Below are 17,800 nucleotides of genomic sequence, written 5' to 3'. Positions count from 1 at the left end.
ATGCAGCTCGTTTTACAGTAGTTTATATCAATAATATTTATGTGTTAAGATGGTTCAGTTAACGTCTAGAACTGAATTCAGTAGCAAATCTGTGGCAAGACCTGATAGCTGATGTCCGTAGAGGCTTTCTATCAAATCTGACTGAGCTGAGCCATTTTTCAGAGAAGGGCAAGCGTTACTTTCTCTAGATGTGAAGAGCTGATGGAAACAGCTAACAAAATGTTTTGCAATTCCTTCTACACTTTCTCAGGTTCCCGAATACAAATGGAAACTTGGACAACTGTTCAGAATTTTCCTGCTTCTTCATGAATATGCACTACTGAGTGTTGGTCTATCACATACAATCCTGAAAACATACCTCTGAAATTTAGTTCAAGATATATGGATACTTTACCAAAGCCAGTCACAGTAATTTTGAAAAAGCCAGGAAGGATTGCCTAAGTGCAACAAAGTGGGTGAAAGCCACACACCTGGCCTTCCTCAGAGTAGTCCACAGTCACAGAGGCATTGCTCTCCGGGGGGGTGTATATGTTCCTGTAGTATCCCACGGATCTGATGGTCTGCATGGTGTGCCGAGCCACGCTGGGCATGGTGACGGCAGATAGACGGTTCCCTGAGTCGTAGTCGAAGATGTACTGATGCTGGCTGTGCAGCAGCAGCACCATGGACTGTCAAAAAGTGGCACAAGACAGCAGGACATGTCACATACAGGTCAAGGGGAGAGCGGGGACCTTTGTTGTCATAAAGAACACAAAAGACTTTAATCAAGTCAGGGGAGGATGAAGGTAGAGAAAGCGATCAACCATTATTCAGCAGAAATTCAGTTTACATTAAACACTATGAGGTGTTTTCATCCAGATTTAAATTAGTGGTAGATCTCTCTACATAGGACACACCATATTTCATGCCCTGCTTCCTCTTTTGCCTTTCCATCATTCTGATTTCTGGCCCTCTGTTGTTCTTTCTCCCCTCACGTCTCCCTCTCTCTGACATCCTAACTAAGCTCCCAGCATCCCTGGAGTCTTGTCTCACAGTTGTACCTCTGTCTGTCCGGCTGTCTTTCCATCGCCTTCAATTATTCCCCTCTGTATCTCCACACAAACAAGGCCAGGTGCTGTTCATACTGTCTGGCCCTTCCCAGGATAACACAGCAGAAGTGTTGGATTCATCCCCCCACCTCCCGCTCCCCTTCCCCTTCCCCCTCACACTGTTTGTTTTCTGCTCCCTCCTAAGCTCCCTTAGAGATGTTTTTCAAAGCCACTCACATTTAATGGTCTCTTCTTCTTCTTTTACTCTCTTCTCTCTGTCAGCCCTGCATTCCTGACATCAATAGTTGCTTTCATTTGAGGACAAGATAGTTTTTTGGTGCTCAGTTTCCTTTCCTTTCCTTTACCCCGCTGCCTTTCCACAAACATTCATTTTATGCTTTCTTTTGGAAGTCAACAGTTTCCTTGGGAAACGTTAGCAGCTCCAGAATTGCAGTGCAGCTTCTACATGGTGCAGGCTACTGCGTCCTGAGTTCCCATCATCATGCTGTTTTTTTCTCATCTATTTGCATTAAAATTAATTCAGAGAATTGGGTAAAATAATTATACAACGAACAACTTAAATGAATCTTCAGAAGAAGAACTGAGCGGAAAGGTTTTAACAAAAAATCTCTCCACATGCTCAGATAGTTTCTCTTTAAGATTTAAGAAGGAGAAATGTAGACGTCCACGTCACGGAGGTCATTTGCCACTGCGGACCACAACACCATCACCTCATACCTTTTTATGCAGGTAGAAGTTAGTCAGATGTTGTACCACTTTGCCAAATTGTAAATTTGTAAGGCCCAAATTCAGAAAAAAGAAACATTGTTCAGCATGCAACCCTGGAACCACCAAGGTTCTGCTATGAACTGGAAGCAGTTTGAAAGCAAGTTTTACTTCACACTGGACTGACATGATGTAAGACAAGGGAGAAGCTGCAGCTTCCAAGTCCGCATCCTCAAGTATTACTGAAGTTTGCAGCTGCCCACTGGAACATGGTAAACACGTGTCTTCTGGAGAGGTTTCCTGGTCAGATGAGGCAATGATTCATTTGACCACAATGACATAAAGACTGCTTTGGAGTGTCAAGGTGAGGCTTTGAATGTTCAGAAGACCATACCAACAGTTAAACAAGGTGCTGACACAATCATTTTGATTAAAGTCCATCAACCCTCAACTTCTCCTCACACCAAAATTCTTCTACATAAAACAAGCTGTCATCATTCCATCTCTGTCTGACAATAATAATACAAACCATCTGTTGAATGATACTGGATGCAGCTGATGATTTAGAAATGTTAGAAAGCCTGACCCAGTACGCTCTGGTTTGGAGGAGTCGTCGCTGTAAGAAAGGAGGTAGAAGGTTTGGGTTTTGTGTCACCTACCTTATCCAGATAGCTGTATTTCCATATCTTTCCGTCAGCAAAGACTCGTGAAATTATTCTTCCTTGATTGTCGTACTCCCACCTCTCTTTGGTTGGACCCCTCTGGAGGCCAGTCACCTGCCCTGTGCTGAACACACAAACACACACAGTCATGCTCCCATTTTACATTACAACTACAACACTAATCCAAGTTATCATATGATGGACGACTTAACCCGGAGGTGTCTGGAGTTCAGATGAGCGCAATAATAATCTGCCAGTACAAAGGTACTTACCTGGAGTATGTCAGGTTGACTGAGAGCAGTTCGTTGCTGGGAACCCACAGCGTTGGGTGGCCCTGGGTGTCGTAGATGATGTTCAACAGGAACTTTCTATGGTCATCATAAACCTTCTCTGTTCGCAGTGAGCGATCATAGTCCACTGACAGCAAGTTTCTTCCATTTACCTGGATGTCGGTGGAGACAAACAAGCAGAATGCAAACGATCCGTTTAAAAACAAACGCTTTTTGCACTGTGACACAGAACTTAGTGACCTGTGTCATGTGAGCTTCTTCCATTCAGCAGCAGAGCTGCTCTAATACCCAGATTGTTGAGTTTTTTTTCTTCCACTGCTGGCGCTGCAGGTTTCTTAACAGGGAGACCAATCTACCTTGTTTGTGCACTTTACTATCGTACACACACAATCACAGTAAAAATGAAAGGAGACCGTCTCTGAATGCTGGGGATTATTTGTCAGGATACCTAAAATGATTTGGTCTTTTCCAGGATCTCAGATGATTTAAATTTGACATCAGGTGTACACTCAGCAGATTCTACACAGTCAGTATTCATTACACACAAGAAACAGCCAAAATGGCAAAGCAGTGTGAGAAACACTGAATGTATCCCACAAATCAACAGCTTCAATAATTCAATTTTCAATTCAATTTTATTTATATAGCGCCAAATCATGAAACATGTCATCTCAAGGCACTTTACAAAGTCAAGTTCAATCATATTATACAGATTGGGTGAGATTATACAGATTGGTCAAAAATGTCCTATATAAGGAAACCAGCTGATTGCATCAAAGTCCCGACAAGCAGCATTCACTCCTGGGGAACCGTAGAGCTACAGGAAGAGTCATCTGCATTGTACATGGCTTTACTGCAATCCCTCATACTGAGCAAGCATGAAGCGACAGTGGGAAGAAAAACCACCCATTAACGGGAAGGAAAAACCTCCGGCAGAACCGGGCTCAGTATGAACGGTCATCTGCCTCGACCGACTGGGGTTACAGAAGACAGAACAGAGACACAACAAGAGAGACAAAAAAGCACAGAAGCACACATTGATCTAGTAATCTGTTCTACATTAGATGGTAGTAGCGAGTGAGCCGTCTTCTCTGGATGATGTCACAGTTAACAGAACGCCAGACCAGGTGTACCTACTATGAAGAGAAAAGAGAGAGAACCGAAAGTTAAAGCAGAAATGACAACACATAATGCATAATTGAAGAACAGTAGAACTCAATAGAGTGAGAAAATTAGATACTGATATACTCCAGTAGCCTAAGCCTATAGCAGTAAAACTATAAAGGTAGCTGAGAGTAACATGAGCCACTAGTTATAATTTTTGTCAAAAAGAAAAGTTTTAAGCCTAGTCTTAAAAGTAGACAGGGTGTCTGCCTCACGGACCAAAACTGGGAGTTGGTTCCACAGGAGAGGAGCCTGATAGCTAAAGGATCTGCCTCCCATTCTACTTTTAGAGACTCTAGGAACCACCAGCAGTTCAGAATAACCTCTTAGGACTCGCTGTAATTTAACAAGGCTGAGGCAATGAACCCAGAACTTTATTATTAGGACCACAAAACCCAGGCCCACCCCTCAAGCTTTAGTGGACCTAGTTCTTCCTGACTCCCTTTGCTATTCATTGCACCTTTGCTAAGGGGTAATAGCTGGTATTTGGGTGGAAGAAGACTACATCTCAGATTAGATTAAAATGATACAATATTTCTTGTTTTAGTTCAGTCTTGCAGAGTGCAACTGATAGTTTTCAAAATGGCAGTTTCTCTGGTAGAAAATACGCAGTGCTTTGAAAAGGTAGTTTCCGCCCTGCAGACTTCTGTTTTTGCTTTTCTGTTGCGCTGAAACATCTCAGATGAACAAACTAATTTCAGTGTCACACTAACATAACCTGACTAAATACAATACGTTGCTTTTTAAAAGATTGTAATTATTAGGGAGGAAAACTCCCCCCCCTCCCACCCCACGTATTACCAATCAATGTGAAGAGTAGCTCCTTGTACTTTTGAAAGTTGTAGGTTTGATTCCAGCTCCCTTCCCTGACACATTTTATATAGGACAGCTTAAAGTAGAAAAATATATTTAGTCTGTAAAGCCTCTCTCCTGGTGAAGAGCAGCATGTCATCTTTTGATTTTGTTTCTCCTTTCTGTCTGGACGATTTACAACAAAAAGCAAAAGAAGAATTAAACATAGAGAGGATCAATGGACACGGAGAGAGGTGAACATATGATGCAAATGATGGCAGTTTTTTGGGAACACTGTTCTTAAAGCTCACACATTGTGGGAAGTGTTTCTTTCTTTTGTTCCAAGTGGTGGAGCAAACTGATCAAGAGCTAACAAAATGAGTCAGAGATAAACAAAATAATACAATAACCAATATACTTAACTGGTAAAGCCCTAAAAATTGACTGTTCATGTGAATGGCTGTACCACACCCTATAAAATAAAATAAACCTCTGATCCAAGACCCATAAAACACAGTAACATCCCGGTACCAACAAGCCAGTCTTAATCACTATCTAAATTATGGGCTGTTAAAATCCCGATTTATGAAGACGGATAGCCCAGATCTGCTGCTAAGCTCACCTTATAGATCCTTGAAGCAATGACAAACATTACAAACCAGCCAATCAGTCACATCCAGGCCTCTTTCATTAAACAGAGAGGCTGGCTGGAAGATGTCCAGGGGTCCATTTTCTCACCTTTTCATTCAAGCCACTCATTCATTTCTGAATTAGCACCAGTTAAAATCAGTGAGGTGAAATAAAGGGGGATGAAGAAGACTGGGACTCTGGCCAGCAGTTAGGTGAATGACACACAAACCAGGTGAATAAAAACTACAGCCTCAGCCATAACCCAACGGTATGAAAGATAAAGAACTGGTTTTTACATGTTCTAACATGTCAGCCTGCTACGTGTAACATTTTCTTTAGCCTACCGACCAACAATTATCTATATTGATTTTTCTCTGATTGCCCTTATTTATAGTGCCCGTCTAGAGTTTAAACCCTCTAATCATCAGCATAAATGTTTCATTAATTTTTTACCTTTCATGATTCACCTGAACTGTGTTTTTGCAATGGATCAGTCTCCATAGGAAAGAATTGGAATTATACATTAGCTCAAATATGTACATTCACTCCCACTAAAATATGCATATTTGTCCCTAAACAACATTTGAGAAACCAAAAAATTTTTTTCTAGTCATCATGTTTCTGGCTCATCTCTGGAAAGATACTGTACTGTTCCTCAGAGGTAGAACTCACATAAACTGGGCCTGGCTTTTAATTAAAGTCCACAGATGTACAATATGGTTGGTGTCAGACCCATTCCAGAAGTTCTCCAATCAGTGTTGATGTTTGGTTGGAATCATTGTCTTGACTGGCATCCAAGTCTGATCAATCCACCTGTGATTTGAGGTCAAGCTGAAGGATTTGGAGATAGTAACCCACCTACAAATTTCACTCATTATTTTACTGGCAGTGAAACCAGCCATCAGCATGATGGCTGGTTTCACTCTGTTGACATGCTTGACAGCTGGTAAAGTGTTCTTGACTGTGTAAGTCTTGCCTCTGTTACTCTAAACATTTATGTTTGACTCTTCTGACAATAAAACCTTTGTCCAGAGATAATGTAGTTTGTCCATGTGAGCTGTAACAAATTATGGTTGAGCTCAAAGCAGGCACTTTGTGGTGGTGCGTATCTTCTGAGTCCATGCTGCCGTTAGCAGTGAAAATTTAGTTTCAGGATCTTTTAAAGTAATGACAAGATTCTTAGCATTGAATCTTTAGTTCGGACTAAATCATTGTATCAGATATACTCACATTCACTGTTTTTATATCTCCTCACAATATTCTCATCAAGACCCTACTGACTTCCCTTTCTTCTTTATCAAATCACTGAGAGCGCCCTCATGGCCTAGGTTCATTGTTATCCTAGAAAAGCCCACCCCCGTCTAGACAGAGATGACTTAGGGGAATTCCTAAAAAGAATCTTAAATAAACCTGCAAGGACCTGTTTCTCTAATACAGGATATTAGAGCCACACAGAGGCCAAACACAGTCTAAGACTTCTCTGAGTCAAACGGAGGCATAGGATTGTCTCATTACAGGGGCCATAGATGTATTCCCATCTGTAAACCTAGTCCATAGACGATGGCAGAAATGAGATAAATCACAAGATTTAGCACGGTTGTCCAAACGCAAGAAGTAAAATTTTTCTTCTAGCAGACAGCTGGGGTCATAGTGTGAGCAGAGCGTTTGTACTCTCTCTCTCCAACAGTGTAAAAATTTGAAAGTGTGAACTGGTAAATTGCCTGTGGGCATCGATATGACCCTGTCAACCCCTCCTCCATTCCTGTGTGCTGAAATTCTCAACAGCCACTTGTAAGCCTGCAGGTATACAGGATCCATAATACATGGATGGTATAACCTTTTTTCAATATATATATACACAATATATTAATATCTGTGTGAGTATAAATGAAGAGAGATGTAATAAATTGAACATAATTTATGACAAAAATGTGACATTCTAGGCAAAGTTTTTGGTGGGTATTTTTTCATGCTTGCTTTGTTGTATAATTTTGTTGTTTATAATGTTTTTGCTGATTAACTCAGGGAAATGTTAATGAGCTGATGGCTCAGCTGGTGAATAAACAGCTAAGCAACAAATCAGTACACCCCCGTCCATTATTTCTCAGTTTAATTGTAAAGGCATTGGAGGCTAATGTGGCTAATAGTAACACAGGTTACAGCGGAGCCAGACTATAGTTGACAATTGGAGCAGAGAAAGGTAGAAACCCGTGGCAACCTACCCTGTTAGGTTAGCTGATCACTGAAAAAAATATATTGTGAAAAGACCAGTAAGGCAGGACATGTACAGGTTGCTGCTGAGTATATTTGCATGGACCATATCTTTGTCTACACTGTATAATACGTTTGGTATGTGCCAGATCCATGTTTACTTTGACAGGCAATGGAAGCACAAAAAAATTGCAAAACTAAATCAAAGGTACACGATTGGAGTAATGTGCCTTTCCATCCATCCACTGGGATGGAAGCATCAGATCCATGGATTAAAGCAAACTTGACAGCATGATGATGTCCAGTTTCTGCAGCCAAGGACCGCTGCATGACCATAATCTGTAGACTCTCCTTCCTCTCTACTGCTGGCACCTTTTACAAGAACTTCCTTTGCTTGGATACTGCATTATCTGACAGACGGCATGGCATGACTCTCCCTTAGGACTATCACACCTTCATGTTCAGAGTATTTTGTTTTGTTGCCATATCCTTACATCCTTTCCTTCAGTTGGTTTTAAAAGGGTTGTTTTTCATGTCCATGTTCCTACTCCACTGACTCTAGACATTTCAGCCCCAGTTTAACTATTTAAAAGCATATTTACTTGATTCTCCTTTGAGTCTATGGCATACATTTCTACAGTGGTCAGGGTTTAAATATAACACCTACACGTGGATAGGTGGGCAGATGGATGGACAGAAACAATTTAAAGGTGGACACGAATAAAGGCTATGCATACAAGTATTTTTTTCATGTTTTCGTTTTCCATTGGAATTTGATCCAATTTTCCAGGTCTGGATTGCAATCTACTACTGCTGTGTAAAAAATACCAGCATCATTCTAACATTTCACCATTAACTGAAGAGTACTCACCCTCAGCTTTCTTCCGAAGACGGTGATCCTTCCTTGTGTCTGCTCCTTCCTAAACCTCCATTCAACTAAGTTTTGGCCATTCTCTCCTGGCAGGGTCATGTTACGCCGGGCAATCGTAGGGTTAGCAGCTCCTACAAGAATATAAGAGCAGATCTGGGGTAGACTGGGGTGGCTTTGAGACAGAGGAACAAGTATTTGCCACATTTATGCATGGCATCCGCTACAAGATGTGATAACTAATTGAAACATACCTGCCAGTATATGTGGCTCTGTCTGATAGTGTGTGTCCATCCCATTAGCATAGATGACCCTGAGCGAATGGTCATTGCCCACTTGGTAGCTGTTACGAAGCTGGTCTGCATGACACAAGTACAAGGCAGAGATGCAGTTATCATTATGTCGTGGCATTACAACATTCAAAGCATTTACTGAAGAACATCTGATCAATTGTGAACTGAAAAGAGGATAAAGCAAGGGAAAGGAAAGGTAGGGAGAGTGAGCGTAGGTAAAAGACAGCAGGGAGACAAAGTAAGGTGAGAAACAATTCATTTCTGAGCGTAATGTTTGAACCTGCTAATGGAGCAGAGAGCAGGTTTAACATCCTTCAGCCTTTTTCAATTATGTTCTTCTCAGCCTCCCACAGGACTAATGGCTGTGTTTGCAACACAGAGTGGATGACTGCACTCTTTTATCTTTGACTAAATATACCCTCTGCTAGATCCATGCAGAAATACTGCAAACAGAGTGAAATAACTTGATTAAACAAAGGCCCTACTAACCATTTGCTCTGACCTTTTCCCTCCTCATTTTCTTCAACGATGTTTCCATTGCTCTGCTCTCCCATCATTCATTTAATAATTAAGTTTTTATGACAATATTTTTTGTTCCTTTTTTTTATTTCATATTATTGAAACATTAGGGCTTGGACACAGTGCACTGGAATTTTGACACTGAACCAAATTAAATGTCTGTCGAAATGAACATAGCTCACAGATACAGAAAACAGAACATGAAAATGAAATTTTCCTTGGTTTCCACACACTTATGATTAAATGCATGTCACAATGGAAGTGGAAAAGTCTTAATAGTAACATTTACATTTAACATTTTGCTCATCAATGGTTTCTGAAACACCTAACTAAATGGAACAAACAGTAAATACAGTAGTGCTCTATCTATCTATCTATCTATCTATCTATCTATCTATCTATCTATCTATCTATCTATCTATCTATCTATCTATCTATCTATCTATCTATCTATCTATCTATCTATCTATCTATCTATCTATCTATCTATCTATCTATCTATCTATTTATCTATCTAAAGTTAGTACACCCTCCCATTTTGCTGTCCCTTCAAATAACTCAACACATAACCATTAATTTCTAAGCCATTAGCAACAAAAGTGGCTACATCCCCCAAGTCAAAACATCCAAATTGTGCCTAAAGTGTCAATACTTTGTGTGGCCTCCAGTATTTTCCAGCATTGCCTATATGGGCATCAGGATAGGTGAAATTACAGCCAAGAAGCTAAATTCCATCTCCAGTTCCACTGGAAGGTTACTGTCAAGGGCATATGTTATACTAATTGTAACTTTTAAATAGCACAGTAAAGGCAAACACCAGTAACTGGAGGAAATATGAGACAGGAGGAACATTAGGAAAAGTGGACATTTGACCAAAACTAATGACTCAGTCATGACTGATCCCCTGAACTAAGGAGTTGGGTTCAAAGAGAGAATCCCTGCTTTGTGGGACAAGTTGTTATGTTCTTATGAGAACAACTGGAACTTCTGCCCACAATTGCAAACGACTGATTTGGAACAGAATCAACTACAGCTCACTGAAAAAAAGCCACAGTTCAATATATATTGGTGGTTGCATTATGCTCTGGGGCTTATTATCTTCTAATTTTTTTTTCTCAAGTTTGAAGTTATTAAAAGGCCCAAAACGTTTAGTTGTCTGTTGGTGAGGAAGAGGAATTTCATGTTTTAGTATCAGAGTGCTAGATTACATCTAACTCAACTAAAGAGTGGCTTAATAAGAAGGAAACAAAAGTTTTGGAATAGCCTTGCCAGAACCCAGGACAGATGCCGAGTGGTTAACCATCTAAACGCTGATTACTGAAACTGAATGAAAAGGAGCTTCTATGAAGCATTAGTGTAGGGCTGTGCACACCTATTCTACCAGATCAGTGCAGCGTTTCTAATGTCTTGTTTGATTTTCTGTTTGAATTCAACAGGATAAATATAACAGTATATGGGGAAAATGTTTTGGTATTATTTATCATGGTCTCACTTTTGCATCACACCAACCTAGCATTTTAAAAGGGACGATGACATTCTTGAGAATCACTGTTACTGACTTTTTCTGGTTTCCTAAAAGGTGACATTTCTGCTTTACAGTTTGCGTAATTCCCATAGACACAGAGCACATTATAAAGGAATGGTTAGGAACAAAACAGAACTAAAGATGAACTAAAGATAAAGATGAATGAAAAAACCTTTAGAATACCCACCTTTTTGTTTTCAGAAAGCTTAGAGAACGATTGATCAAAACCACTTTAAATGGCTATGTGACAGATGGTCAAAAAGTCTGAGGCTGTCAAAAAGTTTTGCACAGCACTTTAACTGTTTCATTTGTTCTATTTGTTGCAAATCCTTTATCAAATAATATAATATTAAATATATTTTCTGCCTCAACTTTTCCCCTGTCTTGTGTGTGATGTAATCCCTGTGTAATTCCACGTAGGTTGAGCTTCAGAGTTCTGATTTTATCATCTCATGAGAATCTCCTAAAGATATCTTTGGGGCCTTCATCCCTTCTGTCTCCAAGCACTAAAATATAGGAGAGTAGGCTAAAAAACACATAATATTGTTTGGTAATTTTTTTTGGTTCATTAAAATAGATAATTTTGCATCAAGTCCCTTAGAGAATGGGATTGGACATTAGGTGGTGTATGTGTGGTTAGGGTTATACTTTCATTAACCCACAGTCATTTCCCAACACATTATCATACACAGTGATTCAGTGGAAACAACAATAAACTGTAAATAACTGTCTGTAAATGACCCTTTAACCTCTTGTTTCTACATATTCTGCTTTTTCAAGCAGTTAACAGCATCATTAATATGACTAAGTAGAGCAGCTAAATTGGCTTGTTTACCATCTCTGGTCTGCACTTGGACCAAATGGGATGTCACCTACCTACGCATGCAGATGAGATGACAGGTAAACCAGGAAATAATGTGCATGAACTGTTGAAAGCAATGCTTCACATATGAATGAGTTTGAACAAATCAGGACAGAAGGAGCAAAGCGCTCTCAACAGAAAAACAGCTCTTTAAGGCGGGAAGTATATCTGAGTGCTGGCAGGGCCAGACAGAGGAGGACAGGGGCTCATGGACTAAAGCCAGTTTTAAAGTCCTGCATACACAGGTTTTACTCATGCACATAAATTATGTTATAATGATGGCCATTACATGTCAACTTCAAAATTATAAGTCACAAACAGAACAATTGAAAACAGTTTTTATTATAAGGAAACTAAATTGTTGTGAGGCCGCTTGTTTTCCGACCGCTAACATGCCCAGTATTTATCTGACATAAGGAGTGACAACAACGCTGAAATACCAGTGTTCAGTTTGTCATTTGCTGCTACCAAATCAAGATCTATGAAAACAAATTACTTTAATCATTTTGATAATCTATTCTATGTTCCTCTTTTTTTAACAGAAGCTTAGAATGAAATTCTGTGAGTGTAAGAAAAAGAGCTATGTTGTCATGTGAGGCTGTAGTTCTCACAAACCCTGTCCTGTCTCTGATATAATCCTCACGTCTCTCATTAACCACAGTCTGATTTACTTCTCTGATTGGACAGAGTGACATTTACCCCACAGTGACTTACTAAAGTATTTGCACTTCTCACATTAAGTACCGTAACCACAAACTTCTATGAGAGTATGCCTGAAAAGTGTGGCGCCTATTTATGTTCAGCTCAACAGGTCCTCTTCTATAATAAACCTGTATTTGGCTCCCCAATGGAGTGTGTTGACAACAATGGCATTAGAAAATCTGGACGTTTTTCCAAAACCCCTGAAAGGAGAAGACAGATCATGGTTTAGGGAGGCTGCCAGGACACCAAAAGCAACGCTAAAGAACCAGCAAGAATTTCTAACACAATGAAAGCTGGTGCTGCTTTAGATGGGACAACATTCACTGTGTTCTCTGTATGTCTAGCGTAAGGAAAAGGAGTGAAGGAAAACGTCCAGGCCGGACTGAAGTCTCTCAAAACCTTGTGGGAAGAGCTTGCACAAACGCAAAACAGCGCATCATTTGTGTTGGTCACAATCCCAATAAATTAAACAGAAGTTTGCAATTTTAAAAGGTGTGAATACTTTAGTAAGCCATGGTATATACACTTTCTGCACAACAGACAGTTACATACAGCTTTTGCTCCTTTTCAGTTTTTATGTGAATAATTGTAATAAGCTGACAACATGAGCTGCAGGGAAAACATTGGAGGAAGAAAAAAAACAAAATCTGAAAATAACAACAAATAGCAATATCCTACACACACCAAAGATGAGAAGGAGTGGCATTTATCTCCGTACCATAAATCCTGCCAGCCACTCAAATATAAAGCTAGATGTCTTTGATTTTGACAGTTTTTTTTTCCCACTGTGATCATTTAGCTTTCTTTAGTATTGCATCTTTTGAAAGCAGTCTGACCTTTCTTTGTGTCTTAGCTTCACACTCACAGCCATACACATGCCAGCACCTTACCCTGCACCAAAGTGTAAAAGGAGTCTATTGATGACAAGTTTGTTGTTATGGAAACATCCTCGTCCCTCCCCGATGTCTCTATGTCCACTGCAATGGCTCCTGAAGACATGTCGCCGTGGAGATTGGTGACCACGCCAGTGGGGAAGGTCACATTAGTCAGACGACCCTCGCTGTCATAGCTACAAGGACGGTGAGAATGTAGGAGAAGGAGAAAGGGTATATCGGTTGTCATTAATGGAATGAATGCTGTAGATACCATTTAAGATTACCTGACCCCCCCCCCCCGCCAACACAAACTAAGGTGACTTAAAACACATTCACCTGTTATTACAGCAACGTCAACTCACACTAAATATGATTCAGTCTTAAATAATAAATAATAAATAATAAATAAAGCTTTTTTTTGCTACATTTTATTTTGGCACCGTTGGAAAAAAATACATGTCACTGAACCATTTTGAAACTAACACTTTATGTGACTTTTGTTTGTCACATATAATTTCCTGTTTACAAAGAATAAATACAACATGGTACAGAAGTCACTTTCCTTTAGCCACTCTTCATGGAAACAGAAGATGCCATTCCAGTAAGGAAAATGTGTGTTGATCTTCATCAATCAGGAAATGGCTACAAGAACATACCTATATCTGCCCATAGCTCCCTATACTCAATGGAATAACAAAAAGCTGTGAGAAACCAGGCTGAGCAAGGAGTGATATTCATCTTGCCACCTCACAGTGATGATGGTAATGGGGTAAAAATCTCCAAAGCTCCCTGTTAAAGAACTGCAGCACAGAGTGACAGCTTGAGGTCACAAAGTCACCATAATAGCATTCCATAACACACTGCATCACAAACATAAGGTCTAGAGTCTGCTAAACTCTACTGGGATAACAGCAACCTCTTTGGCAACAAATAATCCAGGTAGGCTTGGTCTGAAAAAAGAATACATGAATGGAAAAGCACCTCACGCCTCCTGTTAAGTATAGTGAAGGATCTGTGATGCTGTGGGTCTTGTTTCTTTTCCAAAGCTGTGGTAACCATGTAAGAGTCCAAAGTATCATAAACACTTTGAAATACCAGGAAACCTTTCATTAAAATCCCAATAGACTCTATCCCATCTGACCCTGCTCTGTATCCCAGTGAATGGTATTACCTGGAATACAGGTTTACTTACTCATGTGTAAGTTGCCATTCACTCCAGGACGGAGATGTTTGTGTTAAGAGTGGTGCCAGAACTAGAAGGTGTGGACTGAGGGTGCTCATTTGAGAGATTGCTGCAAAGTCTACGACACAATGCCAGCGACTGTCCACTGTGGCTCCACACTCATGCAGGAGGAGTGAAGGCTGCTAGTCAATGACTCGATGCAAACTGCTGGGCTTCCTGAGATAGAAAGCCTTTCAACCAATTAAAATAATAAACTGAACTTGACAGCGTTGATTGATAACTAGGATCAATAAGAAATGTTTGTAAAGTGCCTTTATGAGGGTTTGTTGTTGTGAATTGCTATCATGTGAATAAATTGAATTGAGATGAATTTGAGTTCTGCATTAGAATAAAAGACCACCGTGTGTCACGTGAAGAGGACCTATCCTCTTTGCTAACCCAGGAAGACTAACCTCCCTCTCTACAATGTCATGTTTTATTCTGCACGGTGACATCAATGATGCAATCATTCTGGAGCTAGAAATTCTTACATTCATCCACCGCACAGTTTTGCAGATTGCATGTTTGCACATGAAAACCAGAAAAGAGGCTTACTCATAGAATGTAGTCCAGCCAATCTGGATGCTCTTGGTAGCCAGCAAGCCACTGTTGCCATGGTAAGTAAATAAAACCAGCTCCTGACCCTGAGCTGTGAGAGACTTTAGACCACCATTAGTCCCGATCGTCAGCCAGATAACCTGTACGTACAAAAACAAACAAACAAAAAAAAACAACAATCACAACCAGAAAATCAGATGGTATCAGTTGTCACAAAACCAGAAGGATCTATGACTCATAGTCATCCTCAAAGAATGCAAATGTGGAAAAATGTGAACATCCCACCTGATTATCAGGAGCCACCACACGTACAGGCATCCTGTTGGTGTCTCTACGGATACGGAGCGTGTTCCCACTGCTGTCTGTCACCGCAGTAACATCCTCCTCATTGCTGACAGGAAAGAACAGCAAAAAATGAAAATGCCTGCAAAACAATTACAGTCTATGGCTTAAAAGGAGAAAAAAAGCAAGTGAAAGCAACCTGTAGCTGAAGTTGTATTTAAAGTCTCCAGTGATCAGAGACATGGTGAACTGGTGAGTCCCATTTGAATCAAAGACGTAAAGTTCTTGTGAAGCTGGAGAAGCCACTTCATAGGAGCTGGGACCTGAAGCCAAAGAGCCTGCAGATGGTATGGACAGATGAAGAAACCCTGATTAGAGAGAGACCCGTTTCTTTTCCAACACTTGACTTTAACCTATTATTAAACTGTTGTGATTATATAAACAACATGCTTGGAGTTGATTTCTGCTGGTCAGTTTGATTGGACATCTATGAATTGGAACAGGATTCCCAGATTTTCTACATTTATAAGCATAAATATATATCTTTTGTTGGAGGTGATGTGGATAAAAAAATTATAGCCTGAATATAACTTAAAAACATAAGTTATGTTGGTAAAATTAAACAATAACTTAAAATCCAAATGTGCCCCGGATATAAACCTGTTTTTGCCTAAATCTTAATGCTGTCATTGACCATTTCCTATTTTTTTCTGTTTCTTTCAGTTTGTACTTGGACCAGGAGCTCCTGTGTTTTGTTTTCACAGCCTCCTCAGCCTAATCTGGCTCTGCGGGAAGTTTCTTCCAGTAAAAAAATGACTCCTACGCTCCACTTTTCCCTGCCACTCCATATTTGTTGAAGTGGAGAGATTGAATCCAGCTGAGGAATTCAATATGATCTGTTGGATTCTTTAGCTAGAACACCAAAGCTTCCACCGACATGTGCCGAACTGGAATATATTAGACTGTGCTTAACTCAACCTGAACTGCTTTTTTGAAAACAACTTGAGATTTCTTTTGATCTAAACAGCAATCTGTAAACAAACTGAACACAATAAAACTGAACCAAAAAATGAAGCAGATTATCAGGAGCTAAACTGGAGAGCTGTGATTCTCTAGCATCTTTTGCTCAGCTAACCTCACACGTCCTGTGACATGGGCTTCTTCACAGAATAGGGCTAAATACTTTTGTAGCGGTTTTGTCTTTTAAAACAGTTGATAAATATTCTTGCTTGACAATTGTCATGCACTTTTATTATAAATTTATTATAAAGAAAGAGCTGAATTCAATGTTTTAAGTCTAAAAGACAAATATGTAGATTCTAAAAGGAGGTGAAACCATTTATGCCACTGTACCTTTAAATCAAGTGATTTAGATTTATTTTTACTGTATTATAGTATACGTAATTATAAAATTACATTTTTAAATTTTTTTTTCAGGAGAGTCTCCTGAAAAATAAATAAACCCAGAAGCAGATATATTTGTATAAATATGATGAAAAGCCGAGACAGACAGCTGCCTGTCATAGCAGCAATCATAGCAGCTAACGTGTGCCCCCTGGTGGTTGGTTCAGACGGCAGCTTGTCCTGATATTTCAAAGTTCAGAGAGAAGTTCTCAGACCCCTCAGACTCACCAGCAGAAATACAGCACTGATGTGTGGAAAGTGAAAACAACCATTTTTAGAAGTGTTTATACCCGTGCGTGGCTGGTTGCGTCTTATTGCCCGGATCCGAATATTTCCCAGATCAGCCACGTACAGAGTCCCGTCCGGTGATACCACCAGAGAGGAAGGACAGCTAAGCCTGGCGTCTTTAGCATAACCATCACCTGTCTGGTAGCAGTCACAGTTGGCATCGTTCTGCAAAGAAAAACAAGCAGGCAGAAATGATGATTCCATGTTCATTGTTTTTGAGCATATATACTACCACAAACGACCAAAATTAACGTTCCAGTAACCCCATAGTACCTTGCAGTCACATTCAGACAGAGCACCAGCAAGATGGGTAATTTCTCCATCAGTGGACACCTAAAAGTATGGCAGAAAAGATGCAGTTGTGAAAAATAGATAATAAAACAACAGCCTGGCATTTTGACAGGAAAGGAAGGAACAACCTGGGGGTATACGCTATAAATATTGGATATTAGCTGAAAAAAACCCAGTCAAAAATGAATAGAGATCATATTGATTCCAGGACTCCTGGTCCTTGAACAGTTTTTTTTTAAGTTTGTGAGTAAAATAGTAAAAGTTTTAACCTGATATTTAGCACTATACACTGTAATGCAGAATCCTTACTTGTCGAATTCGGTGCATCTTCTTCTCATCTGTCTCTGCGATGTAGAGGATGCCATTGTATGACAGCGCAATGGCTGTAGCTCCTTCCAGCATGGTCTGTACCGCTCTCTTCCCCGTGGTGTATTCAATACCAGGCACCTGGCAGTGCATAGGACGACCTGCCACTATGCGAACCTGAACACACATGAGGATAGGTAGGTAAGAATTAAAAAGTTTCTTGTCTTGGAAAAAGGATACAGAGAGAGATATACCACTTGAAATTACAGTTCTCTGCAAAAGTCTTGATTTATGTTGAACTT

General features: G+C 40.0%; 1 protein-coding gene across 4 annotated transcripts in view; it reads right to left on the bottom strand.

Annotated features, from left to right (window-relative positions):
- The window catches only part of LOC105919475 (teneurin-3-like), a 457,194-nt gene that overhangs the window by 14,415 nt on the left and 424,979 nt on the right, over positions 1-17,800 (bottom strand). For all 4 annotated transcript variants that reach the window (XM_036136710.1, XM_036136711.1, XM_036136709.1 and 1 more), the window contains 12 exons: positions 17,502-17,675; positions 17,175-17,234; positions 16,904-17,066; positions 15,409-15,547; positions 15,213-15,318; positions 14,925-15,067; positions 13,163-13,341; positions 8,626-8,730; positions 8,375-8,505; positions 2,689-2,858; positions 2,414-2,540; positions 471-668 (listed from right to left, as the gene is read on the bottom strand). In XM_036136710.1, coding sequence (XP_035992603.1) covers positions 471-668; positions 2,414-2,540; positions 2,689-2,858; positions 8,375-8,505; positions 8,626-8,730; positions 13,163-13,341; positions 14,925-15,067; positions 15,213-15,318; positions 15,409-15,547; positions 16,904-17,066; positions 17,175-17,234; positions 17,502-17,675 — 1,695 coding nt within the window. The remainder of the gene's footprint in view (positions 1-470; positions 669-2,413; positions 2,541-2,688; positions 2,859-8,374; positions 8,506-8,625; positions 8,731-13,162; positions 13,342-14,924; positions 15,068-15,212; positions 15,319-15,408; positions 15,548-16,903; positions 17,067-17,174; positions 17,235-17,501; positions 17,676-17,800) is intronic.

The sequence above is a fragment of the Fundulus heteroclitus genome, chromosome 5 (assembly GCF_011125445.2).
Source record: "Fundulus heteroclitus isolate FHET01 chromosome 5, MU-UCD_Fhet_4.1, whole genome shotgun sequence".
Taxonomy (NCBI): Eukaryota; Metazoa; Chordata; class Actinopteri; order Cyprinodontiformes; family Fundulidae; genus Fundulus; species Fundulus heteroclitus.
This window is presented reverse-complemented; position numbering and strand designations above follow the sequence as displayed.